Consider the following 23,752-nt stretch of genomic DNA (forward strand, 5'->3'; position numbering starts at 1 on the left):
CATATAACAAGTATTAGAAAAATTGGCCAACTGTATATAGTTCTATATAATTAAGTAACATTATCATTATATTTTTTCCAATATGTAATTGACTAAATCTCAATAAAGTCTTTATTTTTTAAAAAACTCTAAATAGAGCCTAATATTACACTGGTTTTAGTATAATGATAACATTGTATTATTTCAGATTATTACAGGCATTTTTTTTAAACCAAAAAGAACATTCTCAGTCTTACTCCTTTTTTAAAAAAACAAAACTTACTTCTTTTAATGCTAGGGTTTAATAATAGTAACATCCAAAGTGTTATTACCTAAGATTACTCACTATGCTTTTCTTCTGTTGTAATATATATATATATCAATATACTCTTTTTTTCTTTATGTAAATGAAACATACACAGATCATCAGAGTGGCTCTTCCCAGTCACAAAAGAAGGAGATAATTCTCTGGTATGTTATAGAGTGATTCATTTAAAAAAAGAGATGACTTATATAACTGATGGAAAAGTCAACCAACTTTCATTCCTCTTTTCATGGTTAACAGAGGATAATAATTATATTCTGTAATGCAGAACAGAAAAATTAATTGAAAAAATTTCCTATTTGACAAAAAGAAACTTTGTGAAAAGGACTATAGCCCCATGACAAAGAGAGAATGATGTGTGGTTTTTAAGTCTGAATATTTTCTGTAGATAATGTGCCTCTTCCAACGTTTTCAATAATCAACTCTATTTCCAAGAATCTAAGATATTCTTGCCAACACTACATTGTATCAAACAAGGCATATATGCTTCAAGAGATGTAATACTGTGAAAATCATCAGACTATACCTCAAAAATGCAAAACTTCAGTTCAGAGTTTAGTGGGAGAAAATAGATTCTGAATGAAAAGGCTCTTGTTTTAATCCACTGACTAGAATACAAAGAATTCTAAGGAATTACAGAAAATATCTTTCTAGTCCACACTTAAATGGTTCCATTTACTTTGGCACCAATGTACTTTACATTCTAATTTCTCAAAAACAAATCATTTACACTTTAATCAAATGTGTTAGCGCAAAAGGTAAGAAATGGCCTTCACACAGGGAAAAAAATGGCCTTCACACAGGGAAAAAAAGGCATATATTGTTATATGTATTATTTTGTGGACTTCATCAGAAAGAAAAAGCAACCCTTTCTGAAGGTACAAAAACTCATAAAAAGCTCAGAAAATTAGAAAATTACGGCCTATGGATCCCCACTTAAAAATTGATAAAAATACGAATTCCCAAAGAGCTGTAATGTCTTAATAAACTAGGACCATCAGTCTCTACAATAGACATGTGCAACATTAGCTCTCCATCTTTTTATAGCTGTCTGGATGTATCAGTAATTACTAGTCCTTTAAGGAGCCTGGGTTAAGTACCTCTATTAGAAAGAAGTACTTTTCCCTCAGCATTTAAACTTAGCATAAAATTTAAATAAGATTCTACAACCAATTCCAGAACATGTGGTTATTGTCACCACATAGGTGAATTCTTTAAAGAAGCCTGTCCAGGGCTTCCCTGGTGGCGCAGTGGTTGAGAGTCCGCCTGCTGATGCAGGGGACACGGGTTCGTGCCCCGGTCCGGGAAGATCCCACATGCCGCGGAGCGGCTGGACCCATGAGCCATGGCCGCTGAGCCTGCGCGTCCGGAGCCTGTGCTCCGCAACGGGAGAGGCCACAACAGTGAGAGGCCCGCGTACCGCAAAAAAAAAAAAAAGCCTGTCCAAGAGCCTCTCTCTAGTGTATATGTCTATTGCTATCCGTCCAGCTGACTGAAACAGAGAAAACAGGTCCAACTTCACAGAGTACTGTGAAGTGCCACTGTGTTTGTGTGTCCTTACTACCTAAGGCCTTAAGCTTAAACCACCCCTACAAGGAAGTAAGACCTGTCCTGAAGATGTCGCAGAGGTAGATAAAGTAAGGACACATTTGGGACAGGGTTTTTCGGACAGTTCTACATAACCCTGTTTTGTAATGGGATTCCTTGGTCTCTTTACTTGGGTTCTGTGTCCTATTTTCCAAGTGGAGTTAGGTTTTAAGAGTTCTTGGGGACTTCCCTGGTGGCGCAGTTGTTGAGAACTTGCCTGCCAATGCAGGGGAAACGGGTTCGAACCCTGGTCTGGGAAAATCCCACGTGCCGCGGAGCAACTAGGCCCGTGAGCCACAACTGCTGAGCCTGCGCGTCTGGAGCCTGTGCTCCACAACAGGAGAGGCCGCAATAGTGAGAGGCCCGCGCACCGCGATGAAGAGTGGCCCCCGCTCACCGCAACTAGAGAAAGCCCTTGCACAGAAACGAAGACCCAACACAGCCAAAAATAATAAATAAATAAATAAATTTTGGAAAAAAAAAAAAAAAGAGTTCTTGGGCTTCCCTGGTGGCGCAGTGGTTGAGAGTACACCTGCCGATGCAGGGGACACGGGTTCGTGCCCCAGTCCAGGAAGATCCCACATGCCGTGAAGCGGCTGGGCCCGTGAGCCATGGCCGCTGAGCCTGCGCGTCTGGAGCCTGTGCTCCGCAACGGGAGAGGACACAACAGTGAGAGGCCCGCATACCGCAAAAAAGAAAAAAAGAAAAAAAAAAAAAGAGTTCTTATCATCTAAGAAATTTTAAATTTCAAGTTTATCTCCTTTAATCATTTCTGAATCCATTGCCAAACTATGATCTCAGTTTTACATTGTTCTTCAGATCTTAAGGATCACACCAGAAAATGAAAAGTACAAATATTGAATAATTTCAACTACTGGTAGAAATCTTTTATATTTGTCTTTCTGTGACTGAGATAAGAAATAACCTGAAAAAGAAAATTGTATTAAAATATTTTTTTCAATCTTACAATAACCTCACAAGATGATTATGTTAAATTACTTCTTTACTACTATGGATCACTGGTGAAAAAGCAGTATAAGCTGTTTTGATCAAGATTTTGTAAACTTTATATTTTAATAGAAAAATTTTATGATTTAAAAAAGCTTTTAAAAATCTTTGAGTTAAAGTTTATGAAAAGTAGAGATTTCAGCAAAGCCAGGTAGGATACAGGAAAAGATGTGGAAGGTTCAGAATTGGAATTCCAAATCATAGAGACAGAAGTTCTGATGCTACCACACTGTACTTTCCAACTTGCCTGGAACGTCCTCTGCCTTAATCTCTGCCAGTCAAACTGATGTATCCATAAAATCACTCAATGAAACCTTCCCACACAGTGCCAGTTTACCTTTATTTCTGTATCCTAAGAGCACAGGCTTTGGAGTCCAACTGCCTTGATTTGAATTCTGGCACTGCTACTTATTCACTGTATCTGTAGCCTTGGGCCAATTTCTCTAAGTTTCAGTCTTCTCCTTTGTAAAATCAGGATAATAATAGAATCTACCTCATAAAATAGCTGGGAAGATTTAAAGTGATAATACATGTGAAGCCCTGAGTATCATGCTCAGTATTGTTAGTTAATATTATTTCTATCATTCATATACTCTCCAGTATTATTTTTCTTTATATCATGTAGATATTGTCTCTTCAGCTAGAGTTCTCAAAGGTAGAAACTATATTTTATATGTCTTAATTTTCCTCACAGTGCTTAGTAGGGCATTATTCTCTTAATAGGAATTCAAAATATAACCCAGGGAATCTTAGCATGGAAAGGACCTCAGAGGTCAGTCTAGTTCAACCTTCCCCTAAATCATGATTTTCTCTTGCAACACCCTAAAGACAATCATCTATACTCTATCTTGAACATAGTATATACCTGTACTTGAACACAGCTGTCGACAAAGCGTTCACCATTCTCAAGACAGTCAGTTTTATCAAGTAGTTGTCTTTTTTAGAAAATCCATCCTGAGGAGGTAGAGAAGCTGGAAGCTTCTGGAAAATGATAATACTCATTTGAGAGCTATACAAATTTTCAGGCTCTGTAAATTTCACTCCTGATACTACACCCTTAGAAAATAAGGGAATATTCTGCCATACATACAAAGGTATTTATTACAACACCATTTACAGTAGTAAAATCAGGAATTAACTTAAATATTTAATGTAGGAAAATGGTATAATACCTAAATGGAAAAAAAAGTTCATTAAAATTAAAAATATGAAGAGTAAGGTAGGACATAGTTATAAAATTAATATTAAGTATAAAATTATCAATAAAACAAATTTATATTTATACCGTGATTAAAATCATGTATAAATATGTATATCTGTGGAAAAAGACTAGATGGGACGGAAAATATAAAAATGAAAACAGGGATTTCCCTGGCAGTCCAGCGGTTAAGACTCTGTGCTTCCACTGCAGGGGGCACAGATTTGATCCCTGGTTGGGGAACTAAGATCCCACATGCCATGGTGTGGCAAAAAAAAAAAAAAAAAAAGGAAAGAAAACAGTAGTGATGGGATGGGATGGTAGGACAGCTGGAAGATTTGCACTGCTTTTTAAATTACTTTAATATCATTATGATATTGCTTTAAAATTTTTTTTAAGAGAAAGTTCTTCCTTCTCTTGAGCCAAAATCAACCTCTGCACACCTTACCCAGCCAATGTAATTTTCATTTTCTGGTTCTCATTCTGACCTTTGAAATTACACAAAATAAATCAACTTGAAATATTTGAAAATGATCATCATAGTTTTAGTACCCTCACTCTCTGGCACTCTGGAAGACAAATTAGAGGGGCAATGCTGACATCAGGGAGACTCAGTTAGGAGGCTCAGCTGTCCTTCACCAAGAAAGCAATGATGACAGCCTGAATCAGTACAATGGCAATAGGGCCAGACTGGAGAAGTATTTCAGACACAAAACAGACAGAAATGGCAACCAAAAGGCTGTGAAAAGTGAGAAGAAAATAGGAGTTGAACACATTCCTGGTCAGGCTGCTTGGTAAAGTTTTAATGAAATACAAAGATAAGGAACCTGGGAGGAAGAAGAGCATGTTTGGTAAGAAGTTGAAATTCCATTTGATACTGAATTCGAGGTACTCGTAGAATATATATGTCTATATATTGATGGAGAGATCAGTTTGGAATAAGGGAGACAAAACCAAACCAGAGAAATAGAAGAAGGCAAAGATAAAAACAAAACATGAGCAAAATAGAAAAACAAAGCAACAGAAGAGATCAGTACAACTAAAAGATGACTTTGAGGGCTTCCCTGGTGGCGCAGTGGTTCAGAGTCCGCCTGCCGATGCAGGGTACACGGGTTCTTGCCCCGGTACAGGAGGATCCCACACGCCGCGGAGTGGCTGGGCCCGTGAGCCATGGCTGCTGGGCCTGCGCGTCCGGAGCCTGTGCTCCGCAGCAGGAGAGGCCACAACAGTGAGAGGCCCGCGTACCGCAAAAAAAAAAAAAAAAGATGACTTTGAAAAGAGTAATAAAAAATACTGATTTGGGGCCAATCTAACCAAGAAAAATGAATGGGGCACAAATAAATACCAGATATAAAAACAGGAAAATAACTACAGAAGCAGAAGCAATTTTTAAAATTATGAGACCTCCATGAATAACGTCACACCAAAATATATAAATACTTGAAGATAGGGGAGAGAAAGGTCAGTTATTTATATTTTTGGTATGATGTTATTCATGGAGGTATCTTATAATTTTAAAAATCACTTCTGTTTCTGCAGCTATTTCTCCTTGTTAGAGAAAAACAGAGTACATCTCTGTAAACTTTAGAGTGGATAAATATTTTTAAATAAAAACTGCCAAAGATAGCCGAAAAGATTGATAAGTTGAACTATATTAAAATTAATATTCTGTTCATCACAATACACCGTTAAGAGAGTAAAAAGGCAAGTTAGAAAGTTGAAGAGATATTCACAATACATGTATCTGACAAAGGACTTATATGTGGAATATATATTCAGAACTCCTACAAATCCATAAGAATGAAAGACAAACCCAATAGAACCCAATAGAAAAATGACAAATGACTTGAAAAGACATTTCACGAAAGAGGACATCCAACATGGCCAATAAACATGTGAAAAGGTGCTCATCTTCATTAGTCATCAGGAAACTACAAATTAAAACCACAATGACCTACCACTACACACCCACCAGAATGGCTAAAATTAAAAAGATGGAAAATGCCAACATTTGGTGAGGATGTGGAGCAACCAAAACTTGCTGATGGAAGTGTAAATTGGCACAAGCACTTTGGAAATTGTTTTGTAGTATCTGTTGAAGCTAAATGTACTCATATCCTGTGACCCAGCAATTCTACTCCTAGTAAACCTATTCCCTCCAGAAATGTGTATATATTTCACTAAAAAACATGTTCGGAATGTTCAAAGCAGTGAAAAAATGTTTCATACTCCATGATTCCACATCTATAAAATAAAAAACAAGAGAAACTAATCTATGCTAATAGAAGTCAGGATAGAGATACTCCTGTTGAGTAGAACAGTGACTGCAAAGTAAGACTGAGTTTTCTCAAGGTGCTGGTAGTATTTTGTTTCTTGATCTGGGTGCTGATTTCACATGTGTATTCATTAGGGCTGGAATGGGGTGAGGCAAACAAGATACCTAGGAAGTAATATTTAAGGTGGTACTCACTCTTACCTTGTTTGCCTCACTCTCATCCCAGCCCTGGTGTTCAGTTTGTGAATATTTATTGAGCTGTATCACTATGATATATGTATTTTTCTGTATGTATATTATACTTGGATTTTAAAATGTAAAAGGGGTCTGGTCTACCTTACCCCACAAATAAAAATAAACTCCAAGTGGAATAAAAATGTAAAAAGAAAAACCTTAAATTTTTTATAACAAAATAGAGGAGAATATTAAAAATGAACTCAGATAAGGAAGAATTTCTTAATATCCAAAAGCACATATTAGAGGAAAAGAGTTGACTACATTAAAATTAAGAACTTCTCTTTAGCAAAAAACATCTTAAAGAAAGTGAAGAGACAAGCCACAAACCTGAAAAAAAATTGCAACATAAATAATGAAAAATAATTACTATTCAGAACATATTTTTAAATCAATGAGGAAAAGATAAATAATCCAATAGAAAAATGCATGAAAGACTTGAACAGTTACTTTATACATAAGAAAACCAGAACAGCCAATATACATGAAAAGATGCTTAAACTCATTAATAATCAGGGAAATGCAAATCAAAATCAAATCATGAAGCATTACCGTTTACATCCAGGAGTTAGGCAGAAAACATAAACTTGGGTAAAATTAAGTATTGACAAGGGGACTTCCCTGGTGGCGCAGTGGTTAAGAATCTGCCGGCCAATGCAGGGGACATGGGTTCGAGCCTTGGTCCGCGAAGATCCCACATGCCGCAGAGCAACTAAGCCCATGCGCCACGACTACTAAGCCTGCGCTCTAGAGCTCACAAGTCATAACTACTGAACCCGCGTGTCTATAGCCTGTGCTCCACAACAAGAGAAGCCGCCGCAATGAGAAGCCCGCGCACCAGCAAAAAGTAGCCCCGCTCGCTGCAACTAGAGAAAGCCCGCGCGCAGCAACGAAGACCCAATGCAGCCATAAATAACTAAATAAATAAAATTTAAAGTATTACTTAAAAAAAAAAGTATTGACAATAATGTACAGCACTCCCTCCACTTTTGGTGGAGCATAAATTGGTACAACCATTTTAGAGAACAGTTTTTCATTACCTAATAAAGTTGAAAATGTGCAAGCCCTAGAACTCTTTGGTATATTCCCTGGAGACACTCTTGCATATGTGTACGAGGAGGTGTATACATGAATGTTTATAACAATTGCAGAGGAAGAAAGAATGTCTGTCAAGAGTAGAATAATCTACAGCAGTGAAAATGAATGCACTCTGACTTAGGTTTATCCATAACACTTTTCTACCCCAGTAATCAAGAACTTACTTATACTTGCAGTGAGTATGAATAAACACCTATAATATTTTAAAATATGTTTAATATGCTCTTATAAGTTATAGAAAATCCAAAATTTCCTAAATTCATGGGTACCTTTTATAAAAAGAAGTATATTAGAAAGTCTTTTTTTCTCCTAGCCATGGACCACTTCATCTAACAGAGCATATTTCCTTCTCGAAGATAGTGCTTTTTTAGAATAAAGACTCGAGGTTAGGGGCTAGTTTTGTTTCAGTTTTTACACCTGGCACACTCCATTGGATCCTGTTACTATGATATGACCTGTGTATGAACTGAAAAATGTCAACTGGGTTTAACTGAAGCAATGGAGGGTCGCTACAGCTTTGCCTTACGTGATTGTTGCATTCCTCTTCCTCTTCCTCTTCATCACAGTCTAGACCCTGATGGGCGATCTCTGTAGTGCTGCTCTCCTGAAAGACTCTGTTCTCCAAATCAGACACTCTGGTGGCCTCAGTTGTGACTTTTAATTTCATGCTGTGAAAGCCAGTGGAGACCAATCCCGCTTGCAGATTTACAGGGTTCCCCTCGAACAGCAGAAAGTGTGAGTTTACCCCTTCTTTAAAACCAGGGGGATGGTAGTTATGTGGGGTCACTGCAAAATGAAAAGGGCAGAAAACCGAGAAAACTGTTGAGTTTCAGGAGAACAAGTCAGCATAATCTTTCATGTGTAACAACAGACATCTCTTTCAAATGCTTGCCAAAATCCTTCTATTTATCCAAAACATTTACTTCACCACTGAAGAAGGAACTTGACTAGAGGTCTCCACCTACCTGCATTATAGTAGTGGAGGTTCATAGTAAGTATAACATCATTAGGAAGGGGTCCAAGGTTCTGCATCATCATGTACAATTTACGCATCAGTAGAACACTGGCTTTCTTAACATCTTCACTGTTTGTCCCACTTTCGAAGGTTGTGCTACTGCTATAACCACATAGAAAAACAGCATACTTTTCAATCACATATAATACTGAAAATCTATTTTAAAAAGAACAAAACTTTTTACTATATGATCAGATAAATATAAACTCAGGACACTCTTGAGACTATTTTAGAATGTAAATTAGAGGAGTTATTGTACTTTTTGCAATGTATATACAAAGGATTTCTTAAGTAGCAAGTTCCCTTTAAGACATTTTCAATGTGACCTGATTTTTTAAAAATCTGATTTACAAATAACTGCATACTATAATAGTGAGAGCAATGGACTTGACATTTAATATTGGCTCTGCTGCTAACTGGCTGAATGACCCCGGTCAAGTCACTTAGACACTCTATGTCAGTTAGCTCCTATGTGAGATAAGCTTACACACATTTCTATACCTCTCCAAGTTAAATCAATCATCAGCTCTGGGCCTTTGTACCATCTGGTTATCTCTCAGAGGCATCCCCTTCTCACTGTTACATGGATTATGACAATGACTGACTATTCTTCCTGCTTTTCTTCTTGCCCACACTGCAAAACATTCTCCACACTACTACCAAAATAATATCCTAATAGGAAAATCCACTCATGTCATTCTCTTGCTTAAGTTTCTTCTATTATATCCATCAACTTTCAATCAAATTTGAGAACAGTGTGTGTACAATGCCTTTCACAACCAACCACACACTCACCTCCACCTTCATCTGCAACTACTACCCAGTTCCTTCTTACTCCTGTGCATTTGTATGTGCTGTTCACTTTGCTTGTACTGTGCTTTTCCCACTTCTTTTCCTGACTCTACCGAATTTATCCTTTAATACCCATCTCATGTGTCATCTCTTCAGGGAAGTCTTCCCTGGTAATCCCTATACCTCACCCCTGTTTGTAACTGTATGTTCCCTCCAGACTATGAATGGCTATATTTTTCATCTCCACTGTACTAAGTTTAGTGCCCAACTATATTAAGTACTCAATAAACATTTGTTGTATTAATGAATGAATGGACAAGTTGGACTAAATTACCTTCCAACTCTAAACATTTTTTATTTCTCTCCAAAATTTTTTCCCCAATTAGTCTCACATTTGAGTAGTTTCCAAGGACTATGACTGCAATATATTTTTACAATGCCTTTCTCAATACTGAAAAATAATCCTTAGTAATTGAACTACTAGAGATAGTGTGAATTCATAAAACAAACATTAAGGAATCACATTTGCTCCTTTTTCAGTTTTGAAAAACTTAAAGTTTTGTCTACCAGGATTTAACCAACTTGAAATAGGTAATGACAGGGAGGGGCTATTGCCATGTAGCACATGGGATCCTTCAGTATACACCATATTCATAAAATCATACTCATGTAAAATCATTTTCAAGACTCCCTTGTACTCTTTTAAAAGGAAAATTTTCTTTACTATAGAAGAGGTGATAAGGTAATTTTGTATGAACAATCACTTGAACAAATGCCCACCTTTGGTCACGTATGCATTACCTTCTCTTCCCCTTAGTAAAAGATTTGACCATTTCTTCTTTTTTCTTTTTTAAAATATTTATTTATTTATTTGGCTCTGCCGGGCCTTAGTTGCAGCACGCGGGATCTTTGTTGCGGTGTGAGAGAACTTTTAGTTGCGGCATGTGGGATCTAGTTCCCTGACCAGGGATCGAACCCGGTCCCCCTGCATTGGGAGCACGGAGTCTTAACCACTGGACCACCAGGGAAGTCCCAGATTCGGCCATTTATGTTTTACTGTTCACCTCTAGACATATGTGCCTTCGTAACAAAAGAGATTAATCTGCTTGTCAGTTGTACAGAGAGTAAAAGGCAGCTGTTTTATGTGAGAGAATATGTGTGAAAAGTGCTGAACAATCTGTAAAGTGTTATACAGATGTTAGCTAATGATGGTTAGTACCTTAATTCTTGTTTCTAGAACTTACTTCCACTTCACATCCTAATGCTGTCCGTATATTTTACAAATGAGAAGATAATTAAGGGTGTGAATCTTGGAGAGAAATCATTAAACTTGTAATAATAAATGATGAGACAGAGCTAATAGTATGGAAAATTGAGAATTAGGCCACATTTCTCTTCAGTGTTATTCCTTTCAGAGAAACTCATCCCCCTGAGGTGCAGCTTTCTACCACCCAAGGCTTTTCTCCATCATCCACCCTCCCCACTTCTGTTCCGTCTCATCAGCAATACTTAGCTCTATCTGAATCCAAAAGCTACTGGGAGGGGAATAAATGTTGCTCCTCAACAAAACATCTCCATCTTTACTAAGGACCTTCTGAAGTAAATGTCCTTGTCCTTGCTATTTAACCCATTAGTATATCTAAAACTTGGAATTTCAGACTTGATAGGAAAATGCAGTGCTTTCCAGTCTTTTCCATACAGGGACACATAGATAATTATATTTGTATGACATACTGGGGTAAACAGATGAGAATATTTGTGTCTATAGGTAAATAGCACAGGGGTTTCATCTACCCCAGTCCTGATCTGGCTATATTGAGGGTAGAAAGGGTTAATATCTTGGCATAGCAATTGAGAAACTTTGAATTAGTGGCTAGATAGAGCCTCATGGAGTTCTTCAATCAACACCACATAGACAGCCTCATTAATATAATTTCTACTGCTGTGCCACCCACCAACCACCATTGCCTCCAAAGACCACCACCATCCCCACCACTAGGTACAAATTACTGTGTGTTTATTATGTGCCAGGCATGGGTAAAGCTTTGTATATGCATTATAATTTAATAATCACAGCAACCATATGAAGTAGATATTATTAATTCCACTCTGCAGATGAGAATACTAATATTTAGGGAGGTTTATTATTCTGTCCAAAGTTAAATGACCAGTAATAGTCAGAGCTGGGGTTCCAAGCTAGATCTTTCTGCCTTAGGAATTAGAACTCTTAACCACTAAATTTCCTTTAGACCCTACTAATATCACCTATAGGAGAAGAAGGAAAGAAGCAAAGGAAGCCTCTTCTCCTACTGGCTTCATCTATGGATTTCAGAAATTTAAACAATTTTTACAGTCCCTTTTCATAATAGTGGTTTTTGTGAGATTGTTGGGGAAGTGACAAAGGAAGTATAAGACCTATCTCTGGCCTCAAGAAGCTTATGTTTACCTCAATCCTACATATTTCTCATGTTCATTAAACAATTAGATTCTACCTGTCAAAATCCATAGTGGCTCCTTCTTTTGTATATTTGAATTTGAACTGGTATATCTCAGTTACTTTCTAGAAATAGCAAAGGGAATAGAGAAAGAAATTATTTTTAAAAAATCCAGAATCTTATCTGATAATAGGTAAGGAACACTTTCATTGTATACCTACTATACCTCCTATATACTTGTTTTATAGCATTACATTATTCAGGAGTAATATTTCCAGATATAAAGATAACACTTTTTCTCCTCCATGCTGAAAATGAGTTAGATGGCATAATCTCTTGTTACCATCTTAAAGCTGGAGAAGCTAAAGCACAGAGTCAAGTGTCTGACCCAGCTTAGGTAAATAACAGTGGAACTAGTTAAGAAACCATTCATTCATGATAAGGATATTTATTGAATGTCTACTTTGTGTCAGGCAGTGGAGTCACTATGGTGAACATGACAGAAAAGGTCCCTGTTTTTCTGGAAAACACAGACTGGTGGGAGAAATGGTCGATAAACAAGTAAACAAATAAAATAATTTCAGGTAGTAATAAGAGCTGTGAACAATATGAAGCAGATGCTGTGACAGAGTACAGAAGGGAGAGGTGGTGATTTGGTTTGGAAGGAACAAGGAAGGCCTCACTAAAGAGGTGATGTTTGAGCTAAGCCTCATTGATGAGAGAGGTCAGCCATGTGCAGAGCTAGGGGAGAGCAGGGCACCCCAGCAGAAGAAACATCAATGCAAAGGCTCTACAGTAGGAAAGGAAGCCTCTTCTAGGATCACAGAGGAGGCCAAATGGCTGACGATGAGTGAGCAAGGGGGAGAGTGTAGGAGATGAGGTTGTAGAGAAAGTTGTGGGGCCTTGTTAACTAAGGGGTTTGGACTTTATTCCAAGTAAACCAGAAGTCCACTGAAGGGTTTTAAGCATGGGAGTGATCTGCATTTTTTAAGATCACCTTGGCTATTTTAAGAGTGCAGAAAAGTGGGAACCATGAGAACAATTAAGAGACTCCTGAAAAAAAAAAGAGAGAGAGAGAACGCAAGAGGGAAGAGATATGGGGATATATGTATATGTATAGCTGATTCACTTTGTTATAAAGCAGAAACTAACACACCATTGTAAAGCAATTATACTCCAATAAAGATGTTAAAAAAAAGAAAGAGAGAGAGAGAGAGAATTCTGTAGTAATTCAGGGAAGAGTAGAATGGCAACAGGAAAGCTAGAAAAAATCAGAAAGGAATCAGGGTCTATGGTATCAGGTGTTTTTTTATTTTTGTTCTTTTGATCCTGCACTAAAAACTAGACACCACTGCTGTCTGCTAGCTGTAAATATGGACAAATATAAACAGATATAAATAAGCTAGAAATAAAGGACAGATTTCCTCATGAGAGATGTACTCCATTTAAAATAAGGTGATTGCCTAATAGTTGAAGCTAACAGTTGACCCAGATACATGTACAGTTGACTGTTGAACAGCATGGGTTTGAACCATGCAGGCCCACTTACACGCAGATTTTTTTCCAATAGTAAATACTACAGTTGTACATGATTCATGGTTGTTGAATCTGAAAATGAGGAACCAAGGATACAGAGGAACCGTGTATATGGAGGACCTACCATAAATTATACATGGATTTTCCACTGCTTGGGGGTCACCACCCCAAACCCTTGTGTTGTTCAAGGGTCAACAGTAGTCTGTACACAGAGCTGGAGAAGGTGCTAAAGACAGGCAAGGGTATGGATTTAAGTCTGAACACAAAAAAATACCCTTCATTCATCTATTTCAGTGTTTGTTCCTTGACAATGTGGGAATGGAATGTTAGACTGATCAGAAAAAATCACGGTGTTCTTGTTACTTTTGTCTATTCTGAGATTTGGTATCCCATGAATTATAGGTGAGCAGGTCCTAGGGAAACTGGCTCATGGTGCTTATACTCTAAAAAGACTGACTTGTAATGGAGTTATTTTTAAGAGAAAAAGATTTTTTCTAGCAAGACAGTCTACTTGAGAAATCAAACCAAGTTCAGAATGTTGCTTTGTGAGTACGAGAGATATGTGAGAATAGAGGTGCCTACAGCAACAGGTTCACTCCAGACAGGCTAGATACACAATATCCTCTCTTCCGTTGATGCGTTGATGCATTGATGCGGTATAGTTGCCCTGTCAAGTAAACAATGCCTGTTCTTCCTGACCGCCCATGTTTCTCAACCAGCTCTAGCTTTTTGATGCTCTGAGCTATTTTTTATTTTTTTTAAATGTATCAAGAGTAGATCCTTTAGTGGCTGATAATTTTATTAACATTTTATTATTTGGTCCCTAGTGCAACTACTAATAAAAGAGTTATGTTTGTAATTGTTTTATAGAAGATGATAATCCTTAATAACTTCCATCCGAGTCTGATTGATCAAGGAAGGTATATTTACAGCAGGCACTAGTCTCTTCTTAACACCTCATAAAACATTCTCCTGCTTTTCAGATTAATGTGTTGCCTAATAAGTATGAGTCTTTAAACTGCTCACCAATGGTTTCTATTAATCATACTGAATGCATCCACATGGTCCAAAGCAACAGCAACATACACAGCTTTTCATTCTCCCTCCACACTCCAATCCATCGGCAAGACTTTTCAGGTCTATCTCCAAAGCACATCCCAAGTCCATCTGGTTCTCTTCACCTTCATTCTCTTCACCCTATCCAAGCCAACACCGTCTCTTTCCATCTGATCTGCTTGCTTCCGAACTACTTCTCCTCCTCCAAATTCATTCTCTGTTCTACAGCCAAAAAAAGTTTTGAAAATGCAAATCAGACCATGTCACTCCTTTGTTAATGGTTTCCCATTGCCCTTAGAATAAAATCCAGAATTTACCTTGGTCCATGGGCCTTACTCATCTGTCCCCTGCCTACCTCTCTGACCTTATCTCCTGCCTCTTTCCCTCCCACTCACTCAGCTCCAGGCTCAGGACACCCTCTTTGTCCATGAACACACAAGATGCCTTCCTGCCTTTGGGCCTTTACACAACTGTACTCTGGAAAATGTTGTCTCCAGTTGATGATAATAATCATGATATCTGGGCACTTCCCTAAATGCTCTACATCTATTCATTCTTACATAGCCACACTCAGAGTAGGTATTACATCATTATAGATGAAGCTAGTAAGTAGTAGAGCTGGGATTTGACTCCAGCGCCTGCAATGTTAACTACTGTGTTGTTCTGCAGTCACATGCTATTACCTCTCACAGGCCTGCATGGGGTGACTCTTCTTCAGTTTCAGCTCAAACAGTGGCCCCTCAGGGAGGCTTTCCAGGGACTGCCCTCCAATCTTTCTTCCTCCATTCCCACCTTAGCACTCTCCAGCATACCAACTTTTATTTTCTTCATAGCATTACGATCTATCTGAAACTGTTTTGCTAAGTTTTGTTTACTTGTTTATTGTTTATCCTCCCTCATAAGAACGTAAGCTTCCAGACAGCAGGGACCTTGTCTACCCATTAACTCCTGTGTTTCAGGCACATAAGGGGAACCCAATTAATACTTGCTGAATGAATAAATATTCAGCCAGGATAGAGTTCACATTCAATTAGGATTTCATCCTACAGGATTTTTTAAAAACAAAGTATCTAAAAGTATATTGTGGCTAGAAGCAGGGACTATCTATAGTTCAGTTCCTGAAGCAGTCTATTAAAAGTGGTGTTGACCACCTCTAACAGGCAAAAAGAAAAACAGATGGTGAAATAGTAGGATTTGAATCCTCACAATATTCAAATATAGTAATTCTTTATGGGTCTATCATGCATTAAACTGTGAAAAATTTCCTTAACATATTTACATTTTGGCTTACACATCTTATTAATACCCTGCACCCATTCTGTAGTGTGTATCTGCAGAAAAGACACACTAGCCCTCTTCACTACTTTAGTTACTTTCGTCAGTTCATCTCTTTCTTAAGATGGAGCAACCAGAACAAAGCCTCAAGTGCAGAAGCTGTGTTTGTGCAATGCCCAAAGCTCTGTTGGTCTCTGGACTGGATAAGCAAACTTATTTAAGACAGAGGTTCTCAACTGGTGTACCATGACAGACTCTTCACAAGAGTGCTGCAAATTTTAGTCCATGTGTAAAGTGCATTTTTGCTTCAGGTAAATATTAATGTTGTTACTGTTTGTGCAGTTTTGCTTAGGGGACAATATATACTTCTACCAGTATGAGTCAAGAAACATGGTACCATATCAGATAAATGCCAAAGAAAGACTTTATGTGAGAATGCTGTTTTGCGAGTACATAGAAGAAAGAGATCAAAGAGGTAAATAGTTCTATCAGTGACTTGGTGCTAAAGAGCAACCATAAAACAGTGTAACCCCATGGATACTTTCAGGAACTATGAACATTGCTGTGCCATAGTTATACCATAATTATTGCTGACACATTTGGTGTCCTTTTAAGTCTTTTAATACCCTTAAACATGCCACCAAATTTTCTAGTAATCAAGAGTGTGCCATGAACACAGAGGTTAGGGATCACTGCTATAGGAAATAATATGTAAGAGTTCAAAATATTTTTTTCTGGGTCATAAATGATAGCTCAGAACTTATATAATAAGCTTTTGCTTTCTAACTTTATTATTACGTACATTGCCTGCATCAAAACTCATTTAACAGTTTTCTTCCCACTCTGTAATATTTTTCTGTAGATAGCCCAATTTCCTCAGCATTTCACTACCTCAAAACCATTAGTTTCAGATGAGTTTTACATGCATAAGAAAACATAATAATTTATTGCACTAAGGAAATGACCAATTTATTAACAATTTATCAGGAGATCTTACTTTGGGAAACCTCCCCTCAAACCTACTGAAAACAAAAAAAATTGAAACTAAACTAGAGACAAAGATAAAAATAGGTTTAGCTTGGGCATTGAGGAATTGTTACCCACCTCATGCACCAGTTTTCTTCTGCCTTGCTCAAACAGCTGTTTATAATCTTGCCAAAGAAGAAAGGATATTAAAGGCTAAAAAACACTTAACTTAGTTGTGAAGGTTACCAGTTAGGCTAAATCCATAGGTTTAGGGAAGGAAAATTGAAAGCAAGCAAAAGGGAAAGGGAAGAGGAAAGAAAGCTGGGAGGAAAATAGAGGATAGAATGAGAAGAAAGAACGAAGGGCTTCTCCCTCCATTTGTGCCACTGCCACAGCTGTCATTCAAAGTAGCACAAGTTACTATTACGTATCCAGGACTATGAATTCACACTGGGAGATCGAAAAGAAGACAAGATTTGTCCTCAGGAATCACAATCTGGTTAGGGAGATAAAGTAATCTTTATGAATTAATTAAGAGTGTTAAATGTGAGGTCCTGCTGGAGAAAGGAATTTAGAGAAAGGAGAAATTAGTGTGAACAAAACAGCCAAAGAGGCTTTCATGAAAGCTTTAAACATAAGTTGGTGTTGAGGATGAGTAGGATTCAATAAGCAGAGGGGAGAAATTTAGAGAGAGAAGTAAAGAGGTAAAGCTTAAAAAATCTATGAAAATGTCAGAAGGGAGAGAATTAAGTTAGCCATAAAAAAAAAAAGTTTAGCATTATGCCACAAAGGTCAGAAATAGAAAGGATTCAGCATCATTTAAAATAAAAATAAAAGGTAGTTTTCATACAGATTCTTACTGTTAACGTGTTAGGGAATACGCTCAGTTCTACTCAATGTTTTTTTCCCAATACCCTTAGGTAGTTTTTTAAATCTCATAATAAAGAATTGGTGACATTTATAATAAAACACACTGAAAAAGCTCACTACAAGTTGCTTTGTTCATATGGTAGTCTAGTGATATAATTTATAGCCTCAACTCAGGTAAACATATTTAAATATAATATACTGCCCATCTCTTTATGTGTTCTTACCTCAGGTTCCTTCGGATTTGTGTAAAGCTATTTAAGGAAAAATAAACAGCATTTAATTTCTGAAACTAGATTACTCCCCACAGAATACATTTTCTATGTGAAGAGTTCAATTTGTGCTATATTAATTGAGTACTGAAATATATATATATATGTATCTTGAGATATATATTTCAAGCTAGAGATAGAATAAGCTCTTATTTTGTGAACATAGAGAGTCTTTAGAGCATTCTGTGAACCCTGATTATAAGGAAATTGATAACCAGATATTTATGATTACTGCGACTGCACTACAGTCACAGTAATTTGTTATGGTTTAAAAATTTTAAAATAACTCATATATCTAAGACTCTCAATAGTATCTTTTCAGGCTTCCCTGGTGGTGCAGTGGTTGAGAGTCCACCTGACGATGCAGGGGACACGGGTTCGTGTCCCGGTCGGGGAGGATCCCACATGCCGCGGGGCGGCTAGGCCCGTGAGCCATGGCTGCTGAGCCTGTGCGTCCGGAGCCTGTGTTCCGCAACGGGGGAGGCCGCGGCGGTGAGAGGCCCGGGTACCGCAAAAAAAAAAAAAAATAGTATCTTCTCATTTTCCTTCTATTCTTAACTACATATACCGTGTTATATACCAAGAAGTATACAAAGCTTCAAAAAAGTCTGTAAAACTTCAAAAACAAAGAGCTTTGAGTCTGTAAATTAACTCAGAAAATGAAATTCTAATAGCCAATAGATGAAGCAGATAGTATAGCCTATATATTTCCTCATGTATTATAATATGCCAAAGAAATATGTAGATTGTGATCTTTTATTAAAACTTCTGATAGAGTTTTTTTTTTTCTTCCAAAATGCATAGGACAGACAATGAAATTCAGGGAGTATGGGGGAGAGTACTGTTTTACTATTTCACTTGCCAAAAGACAATGAAGCAGAGACAGAGGCTTGGTCTTTAAATGTGCACTTACTGTAAGTACTGCCATGTGTAGCTTCAAGAGAAAAGAAAACTATTGTTACTATACACTTGCACCTATATTATTATTATTTTCAATAAAGTCTAATTAAAATATGACTTTCAAATTAAAAGATCTGGGTAGGAAAAAAATACTATTCAAAAGGTCAGAGAAATGGATACTAATTTTTCATCCATTCATGTGAGTCTCTATTACATACCCAAGGTTCTGCTGGGGAGGGGGAGATGGAAAAAAAAAAAAAGAAGAAGATAACTATCCTTAGTCTCTATAAGTTACATTCTAGTTTGGGAGGCAAAAGATATACAAAATAATTCATTATTACTAAAAGTTAATTATGCCATAAGCATCTCTAAAACAGTTTGTGTTTTGAAAGTAATCTAAAATTAAAAATTTTAAGTCTGATATAAGTCTACAAAATCTCTGCCCTCCCTACAACTACATTACTATAAACAGATTCTGCTTGGAAGAATAATGGAATATATAGATACAGAGATAGAGATATAAGCAAGCCTATTAAAAACTAGGATACAAATGAGAAAATTTCAGGACCATAATTTTGTATCAAATTATTCACCTATTTCACCCAAAAGACTAAAACTTTAGTGACACTGTGTGGCCGTTTTGGTTACTGCATACAATTGATTTTCAGACTACACAGTAAAACTCTAATTTATATTAATTATTTAATTAATAGTTCATTCATTCATTCAAAAATAGAAATGGCCCCTGATCTCAGGGAACATGCAGACCAGCAGGAGAGAACAAAAAAAGCACACAGATAGGTACATCATTACAATTGTGTTAATTGCTATGAAGCAGCAGCACTGAGTGCTTGTGACCATTAAACAGGTGGACAGTCTAGGCTGGGAGAGGGGTGGCGGGGGTGGGGGGGTGGTTGTCAGGGAAGGCCTCCCCGAGGAAGTAAATATTTAGGCTGGGACCTGAAGGATAAATTGGAATTAGCCAGATAAAGGGTGTGGGATAGGGAAGAAAATTTTGCAGGCAAAAGTAACAATATGTACAAGGGTAAAAGACACTTGGCATGTTCTCGAATGCTTGTGTGCTTGAACATGGTGAGCAATGGTGAGAGTGATGCCTTGGAAAGTATGGTCCCTAGACCAGCAGTCTCAGTATCACTTGGAATTTGTCTGAAATGAAAATTCTTACACCAGAAATTTTGGGGTGGAACCTGGCAATGTGTGTTTTAACAGGCCCTCCAGGTGATTCTGATGCAAGCTAATGTTTGAAAACTACTGCTTTAGATTATTAACTCATTTAATTCTCAAACAACCGTAAGAGGTTCGTTCTATTATTATTGTAAAGAAACTAAGTTACCAAGAGGGAGGTTATGTGCCAAGAGCACACAGGTATTAAGTGGCAGAACTAGGATTCACTTCAGACTTACTTCTTCTAAACCTTGAGTTCTTAACTATATTTCACTGCCCCTCAAAGATGGGTACTCAAGAAATGTTGCTAAATGAATGGACAAAGGAGAGTGAATGAGTGCTGTTCGGTGTACTGGTGAGGACCTTCTTCCCCTCTCAACCTGTCTAAATACTAAGGGCCTTCAAAGTCATTTTCTCCCAAAGATTTCCCTCATGTCCCTCACTGGATATAACCCCTCCTTTTCCATACTTCCTTTGCACATGATCAATATCTTGCCTTTGGTATGCATCACTTTCTAATGAAATATCAAACTGATATGAAAAAATCAAAATTTAACAGCCCAACATGGCACAGGTACTGACCAATCAGAAAAGATGCCAACTTAGCCCTGGTGCTGGGTTCCTGGAAGCTCCCCCCTGGGCCAGGTGTCAACCCTTTAGTTGCTAGATTGTGGAACAGTCTAGGGACATCCCAGAAGAGACACTGGTGGGGTGAAGGGGTGGACATGGTGGGAGTCATTTGGGATCTCAGAGAAGCAACCATTTACCACTGGATATAGAGTACTTCAACATTTTAACAACAGGTACAGCTATGCCAGTGTGCAATAGCTGATCATCAGCCGTGCATATGATGTCATCTATCTTCTGCCATGGACTATAAGTTCTTTGTGTGCACAATCTCATATCTGTTTTATCTTTGTATCCCTCAACCCCCCAGTCAGTGTTGAATAAATCATAAGTAATAACTATTCAATGAAAAAGGAAATATATCAGTGCAACTAAATAATCCAATGTAAGGCTTACTCACCTTAAGGTTTTTTAAAGGAATAGGAATTGAGAAGTAAAAAGAAGACAGAGATGGGGAAAGGAGAAAGCAGTGGTGGAAAGTTCATTTATATATTATCTCTTCAACTAGGACTAGAGCCTCTAATTTTTACACGCTTCATAGCTGTCTTGGGCAGCAAGAAAAATCTAATGCACTTAACATTCAAGCTGCATTTAAAAAAATTCAAGCTACAATGCTAGCTATTTTGAGGGAACAGGTTATATACATGTGCCAAACATAGCTAATAAAATAACTAACATAGAATAAAAACCGATTATTCAAGTCCATTTTTTCCTTTCATATCTGCAAATTGAATCGCCACTATTTTGAACATGTTCAATGTGCTAAATGCCAGATTCTTGTCTGCCCTTTCCCACATCCTGTGGATCTCTTCCAGTGACTTCAGAGGAAATTCTGTGGTCAAAAAGATATGAGTATGTAAAAGAGAAAAATGAGGGTTTCATTTCTAATTGATGTAAACGAGACATCAACAGGACAACAAAGACACAAAATAAAAAGAAACTGGTTCATGAATGCAAATGTAGGAACTGGTATACTGTTAAAACACAACAACAAAATAAAGGCTAAATTTTTCTTTTAAAGGGATAAAGGATGAGTCTTTGATCCTGGTGTAAATTTAAAAACATTCTTACATATCTCTTTTCCAAAGCATCAAAACAACCTCGAATCCTGTCAAGAAATAAATGTTTGGTGTCAATTTGGACCAGATGCAAAGCCAGAAAGAATCCCAAGTACAAAACTGATTTGTTTCTTGCTTTGAAATACATTAAATTGATAACCATTTCACCTTTCCCATTTAATCATTTCTTAGAAATTCCTGTATCTTTTAATATGTTGATAGTACTTTATAAATAATATGTAAGCAATTTTGAGGTAGGGAATCACATCTTATTTTTCTTTTGGCCTCCCATAATGTTTAGGACACTGACATGCATATGATGAGTAATCAAATTTTGATTGATATTTTTCTTTCTTATATAAAGTCCACTTTCTTCAAAAACAAAACTAAATCAGTATCTTAAAATAATATTGAATAATTGTTACACATTTCTAGGAAATTAAAAAAAAAGAAGATGAAAAGAAAGAAAGGAAGAAGGCAATAGTTTTAAGGAAATGATCTTACCAAATAAAGTCTTATGGGTAATTTCAGCTATGATAAAAATAATGTTGTTCAACTTTGGTGGAATTTCAATTACTTACCACCTGATAATATGCAGTGACCCAGGACATTTTTTATCTTCTCGGAGGATTTTTAAACTGAGGTCTACAAAAATAGAAACAGTCTGTTGCACTAAAATTGTCCATACTAAATAAGGGTATTTCCTTTCATGATTTTATTTTTATAACTTACTTAGTTTATAGCTTATAAAAACATTTTGAATCACAAAATATCTAATTTAAAAATAAATCCTATGTTGATAATTGACTTAGTTCCCATTTTTATTATAGATTAGCAGTCTTCCCTTCTACAATGTAGCACAACTGATTTGGTTGCAAAATCAATTTGTGTCACTTCTTTGCTTCTGCTGAATTCTAAGTTATCATAAGGTAGTACTGAGACCATCTCCATCAACCAATTTAAAACGTACACCTCAGTCTCAAATCACTTCTCTGGTATTTCTCTCTCTCTCAATGAAAGAAAAAAAGGATGAAAAATGTTTCCATGGATTATTCTCAAATATTAATTTCCATCTGAAATTCGACTACCTTACTATAGGAAGGAAGAATAAGAAAATCACATTAAAAGTTTTGGTTTAGATCAGTCTAAAATCAATTACTGATTCATGTATGACTTTATATAAATCACTTCACCTTTTCAGATTGTTTTCCTATCCTAAAATTGATGTTACCTCTATTGCTATTGAGAGATATGAAAATTATTCCATATTGGTATAACATTTAGAGATTGCCAAAAAGAGAGCGACTTAGGAGTACTGGGCATTTTTATGATATATGCTACTTTAAGTACAAACACTGGGAGGGAGATATATAACTTCCATTAAAACTGTCACAAAAAATAAAGCTATAAACAATGGTATTGCCCTCCATGCACAGGTTAGTGATTGGCACACAGTAAGCGCTTAATTACTCCAAATATGTCTTTTTCCAATTCTATATTCCAAACAAGAGGAGAAACTGCAACTATATGCTACATATAAACATTTTCACTATTACAGATTTATATCCTATAGACCAAAAGAGGACATAACACAAATGAGGCTGTCACAGTTGCAAATATAATGTCTTTGTGTTTATAGCACACATGCATTTCATTGATGCTCATGTAGAGAATCAAATGTTTAAGAAAATTAAATTGGAATGAGGCCTAAGTATATCATTAAATACAGATGTGAGAAATTTAAAGTAAAGTTAGATTTTGAAAAATAACATCTTACAAGGAAACTTGTAGCCCTCTATATTTATTTTCCAAATGATACTTTCCCACTTTCATGACAAATCAGCAAAATTTTCTGAATTGTTATCATAATCCATCTTTTTAAACAAAAAGATTTTTGAAAAATTGAAGAGTCCTAGGTACATTCTTTTTAATACAAGAGAAGGAAAGGAGACAGAAACAGCTTGTAATACAAGGAAATGAGATCATGAGTTTAAGGACATAAGAAATAAAAGGAAGAGAAGTAGAAAAGACAGAAAATTAAGAAAAAACCAGAGCTGATTAGAA

General features: G+C 36.8%; 1 protein-coding gene across 1 annotated transcript in view; it reads right to left on the bottom strand.

Moving 5' to 3' along the window:
- Positions 1-23,752, bottom strand: part of HORMAD2 (HORMA domain containing 2) — a 67,725-nt gene that overhangs the window by 39,373 nt on the left and 4,600 nt on the right. Inside the window, 8 exon segments of the mRNA XM_060121721.1 lie at positions 8,231-8,490; positions 8,670-8,818; positions 9,731-9,739; positions 12,004-12,071; positions 17,874-17,900; positions 18,832-18,852; positions 21,702-21,738; positions 22,270-22,333. Of these exon segments, the coding sequence (XP_059977704.1) occupies positions 8,231-8,490; positions 8,670-8,818; positions 9,731-9,739; positions 12,004-12,071; positions 17,874-17,900; positions 18,832-18,852; positions 21,702-21,738; positions 22,270-22,333 (635 nt within the window).

The sequence above is a fragment of the Lagenorhynchus albirostris genome, chromosome 14 (assembly GCF_949774975.1).
Source record: "Lagenorhynchus albirostris chromosome 14, mLagAlb1.1, whole genome shotgun sequence".
Taxonomy (NCBI): domain Eukaryota; kingdom Metazoa; phylum Chordata; class Mammalia; order Artiodactyla; family Delphinidae; genus Lagenorhynchus; species Lagenorhynchus albirostris.